The sequence below is a fragment of the Oculina patagonica genome, chromosome 3 (assembly GCF_052425735.1).
Source record: "Oculina patagonica isolate OP01 chromosome 3, crgOcupat, whole genome shotgun sequence".
Classification (NCBI taxonomy): domain Eukaryota; kingdom Metazoa; phylum Cnidaria; class Anthozoa; order Scleractinia; family Oculinidae; genus Oculina; species Oculina patagonica.
This window is the reverse complement of record NC_135760.1, coordinates 17900397-17912510: the sequence shown is the minus strand read 5'-3', so window position 1 is coordinate 17912510 and position 12114 is coordinate 17900397. Positions and strand designations below refer to the sequence as shown.

Below are 12114 nucleotides of genomic sequence, written 5' to 3'. Positions count from 1 at the left end.
TTTTGGCTCAACACTACCGCCATAATGTTTACAGGGTGACAAGGGAGGCAGCAAATGAAGTAAATCAAATGTGTGAGCGCTAAACTCTTCGGTCGTGAACACCAAAAACTTCATAGAAGTTTACTGGCGTTTATACCAAATCCCCACTTTAATAACCACAAACACATTTTCACCATCTGTTAAAAACGAAAGCAAGAAACCATTTTATTTAGCAATGATGAACGTAAAGTAATACAGAATTTATGATCGATGCGGCGTGCATCTCGTCGTACAACTTAATAATTTCTTTATAATATAAACTAAATGGGGGTATAATGCTTCAGTTGCTCTACAGTAAAACTCGCGAGTAAGAACCTATAGTTATCCAGGTTAGCCTAAACAGGTTCTTACATAAATGGTAGTTAACACAAATTTAGGCTATTTCGGTTCTTATTCGGTTCTAGCTTATTTTCTAAAGAAAAATTACATTGTTGCAAATAGAACTTTTAGTGGTATTCGGCCTATTCCTTGTATAAAATTTGCATACCACATAAGTGTTTATGTAAAAATGAAGCACTAATCATTCAGGACATGACATTTTATACATGTACAGTAATGCCTTGTCCAAACCTTTTTTTCCCAAAAGTAAACGTTTATAGTCAATTTTAGAAAATAAGAACCTGTTTATAAATTTTAGGCTAAATAGGTTCTTATAAAAAGGGGTTCTAATTTGCAAATTTTAGCCTAACAGGTTAGTTTCTTACTCGCGGGTTCTACTCTATGTCTTTTGTATTATAGGCACACCCATAAACTCAATAATAAATGTCATATAAGAAAAACAAGAACCCTGCATACAATGTTTTATACCATGCCATAGAAAATACAGCCAATCAGAATACAGGAAAGCCGTTGTATATTCGACGGTATTCAACCCAACCTTCCCATCGTGCGCTGCGATCTTATTCTCGATGAAATTTAGTGAGCGTATTTTCTATGGCATGGTATAAAATAGTTACACAACACTTTCTCGTGGTATACTATGGAATATCCCACTTGTCACTTGTATTTTCTTGGTATACACACTCGCCTAAAGGCTCGTGTGTATACCGAGAAAATACAAGTGACTCGTGGGATATTCCATATAAGTATACCACTCGAAAGCGTTGCATAACTAGTATGTATTTGTCAGTGTGACCCGTCTTATGACACGAAGAATTAATATTATAATAATAACATTCGACTCGTTACGTAAACAATACTTGTGTCACGGTGTGACTCAGCTAATCACAACAGAGCAATTAATAACCGTTATAAACTAAGATCTAACTACAGTTTCTACCAAAAATACAACAACTGAATTCTGCAATGAGCGCATCTACCCTTTATTTTCATAAACTTCACAGTTAAACGAAGTTTTTAAGCCCTCATTTGTGGTCACATTGTGGGAACTTCAATCAATCAATCAATCAATCAATCAATCAATCACTCACTCAATCAATCAATCGATCAATCAATCAATCAATCAATCAATCAATCGATTTATTTATGTCATGGCGCGGTATGAGGTTGCCCTCCCCGAGCCAGAGGCTCATGTAAAAAGCGCATGACAATAATTAAAATACATTATAAAAACAATGGGAACTAGTTTCAATAAAAAAAATAATAAAAATTTAAAGATAACTAGATTACAATATCTTATGAGTAAAAATATTAAAATGTAAAAATGCTTTAACCCACTCACACTAATTGTTACACCCAGGATTAAAATCTAGAAAAATGATAATTATGATAAAAATAAGTCGCTAAAATCTATGAGATACAATAGTTACATTTTTAACTAGTTAAGATAAAAAAGTCAAATGTTTCTAAATAACTGATTTTGAAAATCTGTCAAGTTATAAGATTGTTTGATATAACAGGTTTGAGGAAACCTTACGAGTATATTATCTTCTTAAAATAGACACTAACCTGAACCGATGATACATTATCTCTATTACACAAAGGAATAAATAAAAAAAAAAAATAAACATGGCTATATTTGGCTACGTCGTGTTATAAAATGCCGCACTATTTTACAGAGTTAAGGAAACATACTCGTAAAGTTATAAATTGTTTGAGAACGCTCAGTCCATTCTTAACTTTATCAAAAAGCATTCCATGCTAACATAACAGCTCCTTGTAGATTCGATGCAGGAACTGTTAACTAGCGCCGATTTTTTGAAGTGCAAAGATTAAATCAGAAACTTGAGAATGGGGGTCGAGAATTACCTGATCAAGGTTATTTTATGCGAGCTTTCAACTATTTTGTTACACAAATGAACTGCTTTCGACGATTTCTGTTTCTTTTGCTTAATACAAAGAGTTACATCTGAAAACGCCTTAATTACACCACTACGGATATGACCAAAAATCCACATGATCAGTCATCCTGTACTCGAATCATTGCTAAAGGTCCTAAAGTACATGAAATTGAAATGACTAACTAACCTAACTTGGTGATATGCTTCTGCTAACTAACTAATGAAGACAATCAAGATTGTATCGAACGACAGACTGAGGGTTTGTTTTTTACGCTACTCAAACTTCTCTTCATTAAGCAAACTAAGGAAAATAACTGGTCTAAATTTGCCTTACATTCCCTTACCTTTAAGTGACGCTTTGTTTCAGAACAATTTTCATGACGAGCGAAGTCTTTAATCTATGGTATATTTATAAAGTCCTAAAATATAGCCGTTGACTCGAAAGTAATTTGCGTGACAGGCATTTTAGATCTTGAAAGTTGAAAACTTGCTCAGAGCATTATGGCTCCTGCTGACAGTTAATAATCAAAGAACGTTGAAAACCACGTGCGTAAAAACGAGAACAATCAAAGTACGATCCACTCTTCTTTGCTACTGAACCGGCTTTTAAACTGATGATCACGCAATGGCTCATGTCACGGTAAAACGTTTGCGTGACTGACCTATTCACGGAAAGAAGTTGTTTTTATTATTATTATTGCCCTTTTTATTTGCTAAATGGCTGACACGAAAACAGTTCACAAATTAGCGAAGCTCACTTTTCTGACAGCCCCTCAAACAAAGACTCTTGTGGCTTATTAAGCTTGCGAATGATGTGCATAGAGGAACTGAGACTGAGAGTCAGAGTGAAACCAATAGCCACCGTGCGAAGAGCAGTTAGTTTTAGGTTGATAAGCGAGCCTTCAGAATTCAGCATAAAATAAAACACCGCCACTATGTCACTTTCAACATAAGCACAGATCATACATACACTGATGTAGAACACATACCTTGTGACAAATTTGTGCTTGTTAAGGATGATAATAAAAAGCATATTGCAGATCGTGCAGATTGAGTTGTAAGTTGTAAAATAAATAAATTTTGTTAGCATCAAATCAGGATCAGAAACATTATCCAAGGAACAATATGGAACAACTACACCTAAAATAAACAAATACATGTTTGATGCAAACCAATCACTTCGAATCAGTTTTGAAAAGTTGGTTGGAACGGTCCACGTGGCTTTACAAGCAAACCGACTGTACAGATAAAAACAAAATATTTGAAGGGGTGGCCACCATAGAGGAAAGACCCTTTGCCCTATAACGCAAAATATCATACGAACGTCACTGTAAATATAAACGTCACATTTAGAGAGGCCCTCCACGAAAGATTTTTGTTGAACGTCCTCGCTTACATCGAATCGAAAAAAAGACCATCCTCCACTGGATATACCTACCGGGAGAGCTACTACGATGAGAATCACGTAACCACAACCAACAGCAATTTTGCGAAAAATGCCAAGAAAGTCTCTTTGCTAGGCATCCAGTGTGTCCCATAGTCGTCCGATTAGCACGAGGATCGTTCACGGCAATGATCAGAGGCTGTTCTTCGCCTGTACTTTGCTCATGTTCCGTTTCTTGATCAAATTGTTCTTGAGTCTCGACAACTACTGCGTGCAGGCTTGTTTCATCAACAGTCTCCTCGTCTTCAGTACTGCGTTCATCCTCATGAACTCGTTGACCGCCAGACATGCAACAGAATTTCTTTGTCCTTCTAAGCCATTCGAGTGTGATCAGCGGGCCCAAGAGAAACCAATAGTAAAGTCTCTCTAAGTACTTTTGCATCCTCTTTAGGTCGTCTGTTTTTTGTGATACGCTGATCTCGACCACTACTTCGGTCTGCATCTACGAGAATATGACCTGTAGGATCGATCCAATCCCTCGTCAGCCTCGTGCCATTTCGATGATACACAAAACAATCATCATCGTGGACATTTAAAACCGGAATCAGAAGTTTGTCTTGACTGTCATTCTGTACATGTGTTCCATTGTAACTACTGAGAGAGTCATTAAATACCGTATAGCACAACAGAATATCCTGCGTCTTGTGCATTTACCGTCAAATCCTGTAATGAGCACTCGGCTTTGTTCGCTATCACGGTGATAAGAGCGATTTTGTTGACATGGATGTTTGACTTGCTTACATCAACTGGCGGTTGGCACGCATCGGAGAGGTTTGAAAATACTGCCAGACCACTTAAACGGAGTTCTGGGTTCTCCACTGTTGATGATGCTCGAATTAACGATTCCAGTGAAGGTGTTTTAAGCGGCAAGAAGGACGACCCAGACATGTCCTTAAAAGGGCAATAGACTTTCGACCGGTTCGAATACGTTAGTTTAAGTTGTTTTTCATCTTCTTGAGGATCGTAAAGATAAATTGGCGGGTAAGCCCCGAACAGTAATGATACAGCCATTAGACCAACGGAAAATATTAAAAAGGAAACACAAATGCTTATCTTGATGCATTTTAGCGACATATTTGTGCCACAACAAGAAAAATTGCTAGGTTCGTCTTAGTAGCGAGATTACCCAGCGAAACTGAAAGACCGACAGAGCTGAATAACGCAAATGATTATGTCACGGATCAGCGTTTGGGAACGTTGGCTCAAGCGCGCGGGGTTCAAAATGGCTGCGATTGGCAGGTAATTTTTTTTGGTATTTAAAGTAAGAAAATAGTGTGCTTGTTCAAAAAATAAGGAAATTGCTAATTTGTTTGAGAAAAAAAAATGGTATCTCGAAAAGTTTTATTTAAGGCCTTTCGAACGTTTAAAAGAATCTGATGGCCTTTACGTAAACAAAATTTCTTATACGAGATCGCCCACCACCATCTTATAACTTCCTTCTTTTCAAGTTCCGTTGTAACTCTCAGTACATCCTGTAGTAAACTATAAGAAGAAAAACAACGTCTGAAAATGCACGTCTGAAAAAAATAAAAAAAGCACGCGTGTTATCTGCAAAATTATCGATTAACGACCTCATATCAACAAGCGCGAGCTCTCCAGCTATTTTCGTTGACGCGTATCCGCTACCAAATTTGTGGTCAATGGTTTATGGGCTCAAATTTTTTCATAAATTTTTGTTTAGCAGACACAAGTGCAAGGAGTCTGAAGGGCTTATTATTTAATAAGGATTCCTCTGTAAATAGATATAAATTAACATGGAATATACATGGTAAGTAAGTAACGCGTGCGAAACGTTTGTATTTGTAAACTACACAAAATGACAACTTTTACACCACTTCTTAGTTTTCATTCAGTCAGTCAGTCAGTCAGTCAGTCATCAGTCAGTCAGTCAGTCAGTCAGTCAGTCAGTCAGTCAGTCAGTCAGTCAGTCAGTCAGTCAGTCAGTCAGTAAATGGTTCAATAACCTGAGTTAATACAGTAGCATATAATTTGGCCATCCTTAAAAATACCTATCTTTTCTGTTGCCGTCTCAATATGTTGTCATGGCTTACTTCTCAAGCACTCTGGCTTATATCAATGGAATACAGGTAATAAATCGCTTAAAACATGTGTATATAGATCCGGGGGGACTCCCATATGAAAGTGACAGGGATGCTCGTCGTCTCACTTAGGGGTGTAAGTTTAAGGGGCGAGGTCACGGTATTCTAGGTAATCATATTTATTGTCTTTAATTAAAAGAGCTCTAAACTTAAAATTGGCAGTCTTTATTTGCAAAATTACGGCTTTCGAGCATTGGAAATGATACTTGAATACATATTGAGCTGATTGACATAAACTTGAAAAACTTCAGCCCTACTTTTTTCAAGTTAACCCGAACGCAATCCGTTCTAATCTTCTCGAATTTTGCCCATCCACACCCCTTTTTGGCATCTGTGTTTACTTTGAGTTCTTCTATAGTTTTAAGCCGTTATTGTGATATTCCAGTTAATTCAATGAACAGTTGGTCAGTGCCGAAATTTCCTAAATTTGCGTGACATAGCCCCTTTAAAGATTTTGGTCTCACTTAAGTTGCTCAGGACATAACGTCGATATTTAAGCTGTTGTTTTATTGTTTTCATAAAAATCGTGTAAGTTTCTTATTGGTGTTTTACCACTACCGCCATATTGTTTACAGGGTGACAAGGGAGGCATCAAATGAAGTAAATCAAATGTGTGAGCGCTCAACTCTACGATTCTCTACGGTCGTGAACCTCAGAAACTCCCTTGAAGTTTGCTGGTCTTTTGTGATAATACGTTTTTGGCTTGGAAAGCCCTTTTAAAAACCTGAGGGGAAACTTCAATTCTGGGGGAACACGCTGGCTGCGAGAAGGCCGGAATCTATTGCAGTATTTGGAGTATTTAGAGACGTAACAGACAGAACTTCATTCCAACAGTAGACTTTACTCCAAGAACATAACCAAATAATATTTTAATACACTAACTAAGGAGGCTATTTTTGAAAACATACCAAACTTTCCTCAGAACCATTGGCTAACGTTAATCCTAGTTTTGAAACATTAATGACTTACAAAACGGAGGTGGATTGCAGTTTCTATAGGTTGCAATTAAACACTTTTTTATAGCTATGACTAAACGGACAAAAAAAAAAAACAAGGGCAGGTACTAGTTTGCATGGCTAATGACCTAAAGCGTTATCCTGCCAAAACAATATTTCTACGTTGGATTTTCTATATTTTTTAACAGCTAAGCTTGTTAACAAATAAAACTTAATCATCGTAATTTCTCTCCTAACATTCTTCCGACCTTAGCTTGAAACTCTCCTGAGTCAAGCAATCAAAAAGTAATCAATATCGTCAATTGAAATTCATAGTAAAAGCAATGCTATCAAGGAATAAACTTTTTGTTGTTGTTTATGAAATTTTAAATTTTTTATTTGGTTTTGTGCCTGGACCGCGGCATAAACCGAACAAGCCTTGATATACTGGCCTCGGGGGTCCACAAAAACAAAACGTATAACAAACAAGAAAAATAGCGAATGTTAAAAAAAAAGAAAAAAATAGCTAACTTGGACTTAGTTATCAAAAGAAATCAAACAAAATCCCGATTATCAATAAAAACTAGTTAAAGATTTTAACAGTAGACTTTACTCCAAGAACATAACATAAGAACATAACCATGACTCGTTACGTATACAGTACTTGTGTCACGGTGTGACTCAACTTATCACAGTAGAGCAGAGCCGTAACCACACCTTTGCCATAGACGAGGCAAGATCTTGCTATGGGGTTCTGGGGGCATGCCCTTCAAAAATTTTGAAATCTTGAAGCTCTGAAACTCTTTCAGAGACATTTTTCATGAGGCATTTCTTGAGAAAAATCAATCTTGTTCAACTGGGGATTATTTTCCCAACAAAACATATTTTGTTTTTAGTTTTGGGCAAAAATCTAGACGAGGCAAGCGCCTCGTCTTGCCTCTTGCTAGTTACGGCACTGCAGAGCAATTAATAACCATTATATACTAAGATCTAACTATAGTTTCTACCAAAAAACCAACAACTGAATTCTGCAATCAGTGCGTCTGCCCTCTATTTTCATAAACTTAACAGTTAAACGAAGTTTTTAAGTCCTCATTGTGGTCGCATTGTGGGAACTTTCATGAAAGAAACCTCACGAGTATATTATTTAACTCTTCTTAAAATAGACACTGATCTGAACCGATGATACATTACAGTAAGAACCTTGGAGTAAGAACTTCCTGATATCCTACGATATCAAGTCACTGACCTGATATGCCACCATATCACGGTCACTTTGAAGTAAAGTAGTGTTACCGAGCGATGAATTGAAAAGAGGTTTTGCCAATAAAACAGAACTTTGTAATTTAAATGTAGCTGGTGTTAAGCGATAGTAAAAGGAGAAAAACTTTCCCGCCAAAACTAAACTTGAGCGCGCTCGCCAATTGCGCGATGTTTGCCGACGAGTACCGAGCTTAAAAATCTACCATCTTTATTATTTACTACAAATTTGATGATTTCGACATTGCTGATCCTAGCAGTATGCAGGACGCGTGTCACTTATCAACCTAGTAAATGGCCTAGCTCACAGCGAGTCTCACGTAGCTCTGTTGATTAGAGCGCCCAACCGGTATCTGGGAGGCCATGGGTTCGATTCCCGTCGGGGACTCAGATTTTTTCTTTGTCCCACGCTCGTGTCATGTAGAATAATTTCTTCACTATTTATCACCGAGCTTAAAAATCTACCATCTTTATTATTTACTACAAATTTGATGATTTCGACATTGCTGATCCTAGTAGTATGCAGGACGCGTGTCACTTATCAACCTAGTAAATGGCCTAGCTCACAGCGATTCTCACGTAGCTCTGTTGGTTAGAGCGCCCAACCGGTATCTGGGAGGCCATGGGTTCGATTCCCGTCGGGGACTCAGATTTTTTCTTTGTCCCACGCTCGTGTCATGTAGAATAATTTCTTCACTAATGGAGTTGGAAGTTCCACATTTTTTGCTAAATTTTGATTTTGGAAATTTAGAGAATGAAACTCCAAACAAACGAGTGGAACAAAAGGAAGAAGAGGAACTTGATTAAAGTGTTGAAGACCAAAAAGGTATCAACACAAGCAGGTCAACACAATTTGCACTACTTACCGTACCCAAATTCGCAAGTAGCCAATCAGAAGCGCGATCTACTGTCCTGATATCCTACGATATCAAGTCACTGACCTGATATGCCACCATATCACGGTCACTTTGAAGTAAAGTAGTGTTACTCTACGATGAATTGAAAAAAGGTTTTACCAATAAAACAAATTTAAGCGGTGTTTAGCGGTCGTAAAAAGAGAAAAACTTTCCCGCCAAAACTAAACTTGAGCGCGCTCGCCAATTGCGCGATGTTTGCCGACGAGTATTGAGACATTCAGACTGAAAAAATGGAGTCGGAATTTCGAAATTTTTCGCTTAATTTTGATTTTGAAAATTTATAGAATGAAACTCTAAACAAACGAGTGGAAAAAAAGAAAAAGAGGAACTTGGTAAAGGTGTTGAAGACCAAGTCAACACAATTTGCAGTACGTACCTTGCAAGCATGGCTTTAACAAAGGGATAAATACAACCAGATTTTTGGCTGAATTTGGGTACGGTAAATACCTAATCGTACCCTTTTGGTACGCTTCGACTGCATATCAGGCTCGTTTGGTCTCGCCATGGGTATTTTGGCTCGACTACGTCTCGCCAAAATACGAACCATGGCTCGACCAAACTCGCCTGATATGCCACCGAAGCGTAACAAAAAGGTACGATTAGGTATAAGTACCTGGCAAGCATGGCTTCAACAGAGCGTTAAATATAACCGGTTTTTTGGCTGAATTTGGGTACGATAAATACCTAATCGTACCTTTTTGGTACGCTTGGCTGCATATCAGGCTCGTTTGGTCTCGCCATGGGTATTTTGGCTCGACTGCGTCTCGCCAAAATACGAACCATGGCTCGACCAAACTCGCCTGATATGCCGCCGAAGCGTACCAAAAAGGTACGATTAGGTATAAGAACCATTATCACAACGAGAAAAGCCTTTAATTATCTGTGGTATATTGTCTATATTTAATTCCTAAAAATAATATAGAATAGAATCAACGTCAATTTGCGTGACAGGCATTTTAGATTTTGAAAGTTGAAAACTTGTTCACGTTGAAACATACGTGCGTAAAAACGAGAACAATCAAGGTACGATCCACTCTTCTTTGCTACTGAACCGGCTTTTACATTTATGATCACGCAGTGGCTCATGTCACGGTAAAACGTTTTGCGTGACTGACAAGACCTATTCACGGAAAGACGAACTGAGTTGTTATTATTTAGTCTGTTTAGTAGCCCTTTAAAAAAATGCCTGCCACGAAAACAGTTAGCAAATTAACGAAGCTCACTTTTCTGACAGTCAAACAAACAATGACTCTCGTGGCTTATTAAGCTTGGAAATGATGTGCATCGAGGAACTGAGACTGAGAGTCAAAGTGAGACCAATAGCCACTGTGCGAAGAGCAGTAAGCTTGAGGTTGATAAGCGAACCTTTAGAATTTAGCATAAAATAAAACACGGCCACTATGTTACTTTCAACATAAGCACAGATCATACATACACTGATGTAGAACACATACCTTGTGACAACTTTGTGCTTGTTTAGAATGATAATAAAAAGCAGATTGCAGATTGTGCAGACCGAGTTGTAGGTTGTAAAATAAATAATTTTGGCTAGCGTCAAATCAGAAACATCATCAAAGGAACAATATGGAACAACTACACCTAAAATAACAAAATACATGTTTGATGCAAACCAATTACTTCGAATCAGTTTTGAAAAGTTGGTTGGAACGGTCCAGGTGGCTTCACAGGCAAACCGACTGTACAGAAAAAAACAATATATTTGAAGGGGTGGCCAAAATAGAGGCAAGACCGTTTGCCCTAAGCAAGACTCCGTACCATCATCTTTACAATCGTTAACGTCATGGGCAACCCAGAAAGACTTTTGTTGAATTTTCTCGTTTACATCGAATCGAAAAAAAGACCATCCTCCGCTGGATATACCTACCGGGAGAGCTACTACGATGAGAATCACAGTTATGATGCATCCTACCACGAAAAAGATTAAATATAAATCACGATCAACCCGAAAATTCCGCAAAATTCTAGTCGAAGGTGTTAAAGTACGCCTAACATCTAGACATCCAGTGTGTCCGGTCGTCGTCCGATTAGCATGAGGATCGTTCACGGCAATAAGCGGCTCTCGTTCGCCTCTACTTTGCTCATGTTCCGTTTCTTGATCAAAATTTTCTTGTCTTCCGACAACTACTTCATGCAGGCTTGTTTCACCAACAGTCTCCTCGTCTTCAGTACTGAGTTCATCTTCATGAACTTGTTGACCGCCAGACATGCAACAGAATTTCTTTGTCCTTCTAAGCCATTCGAGTGTGATCACTGGACCCAAAAGAAACCAATAGTAAAGTCTCTCTAAGTACGTTTGCATCCTCTTTAGGTCTTCTGTGTTTTGTGATACGCTGATCTCAACACTACTGCGGTCTGCATCTACGAGAATGTAATCATCAACTGAAGGACCCTGAGATATCATATGTGAAGAAACCTCCTTACATTTATCGGTATGTAAAACCGGAATCAGAAGTTTGTCTTGACTGTCATTCTGTGTTCCATTGTATTTACTGGCTACCTGGGTTGGTAGGAAGAAGTCACTAAAATATATCACAACAGAATATCCTGCGTCTTGTGCATTCACCACCAAATCCTGTAATGGGCACTCGGCTTCGTTGGCAATTGTGATGAGAGCGATTTTGTTGACATGGATGTTTGACTTGCTTACATCAACTGGCCGTTGGCACGCATCGGAGAGGTTTGAAAATACAGCCAGGCCACTTAAACGAAGTTCTGATGATGAGGCACGAATTAACGATTCCAGTGAAGGTGTTTTAAGCGGCCAGATCGACGACCCAGATATGTCCTTTAAACGGCAATGGACTTCCGGCACTTCCGGCTTCGAAAACGTTAGTTCAAGTTGATTTTCATCATCGTCAGGATCTGGAGAATAAGCTAGTTCTCTGACATTTCCGTACTGGAATGATACATACACTAGAACACAGGTAAAAATGAAAAATGAAACACAAATACTTATCTTGCTGCATATTTGCGACATATTTGTGCCGCAACAAGATGAATTGCCAGGTTCGTCTTAGTAGCGAGAGTACCTAGCGAAACTGAAAGACCGACAGACCTACGTCACAGATCAGCGTATGGGAACGTTGGCTCAAGCGCGCGGCGTTCAAAATGGCTGCGATTCGCGGGTAATTTTTTTGGTATTTAATGAAGTAAATGGTG

General features: G+C 38.3%; 2 protein-coding genes across 2 annotated transcripts; both read right to left on the bottom strand.

Annotated features, from left to right (window-relative positions):
* Positions 1-3479: 3479 nt before the first annotated feature.
* On the bottom strand, positions 3480-4839 carry LOC144647525 (uncharacterized). Its single transcript, XM_078507322.1, has 2 exons — positions 4333-4839; positions 3480-4165 (listed from the first exon to the last, which is right to left on the bottom strand). The coding sequence occupies exons 1-2, from the start codon at positions 4795-4797 to the stop codon at positions 3629-3631; spliced, it is 1002 nt and encodes a 333-aa protein (XP_078363448.1). The 5' UTR covers positions 4798-4839; the 3' UTR covers positions 3480-3628.
* Positions 4840-9555: 4716 nt separating this feature from the next.
* On the bottom strand, positions 9556-12114 carry LOC144645325 (uncharacterized). The gene has a single exon (XM_078504853.1). The coding sequence runs from the start codon at positions 11930-11932 to the stop codon at positions 10169-10171; it is 1764 nt and encodes a 587-aa protein (XP_078360979.1). The 5' UTR covers positions 11933-12114; the 3' UTR covers positions 9556-10168.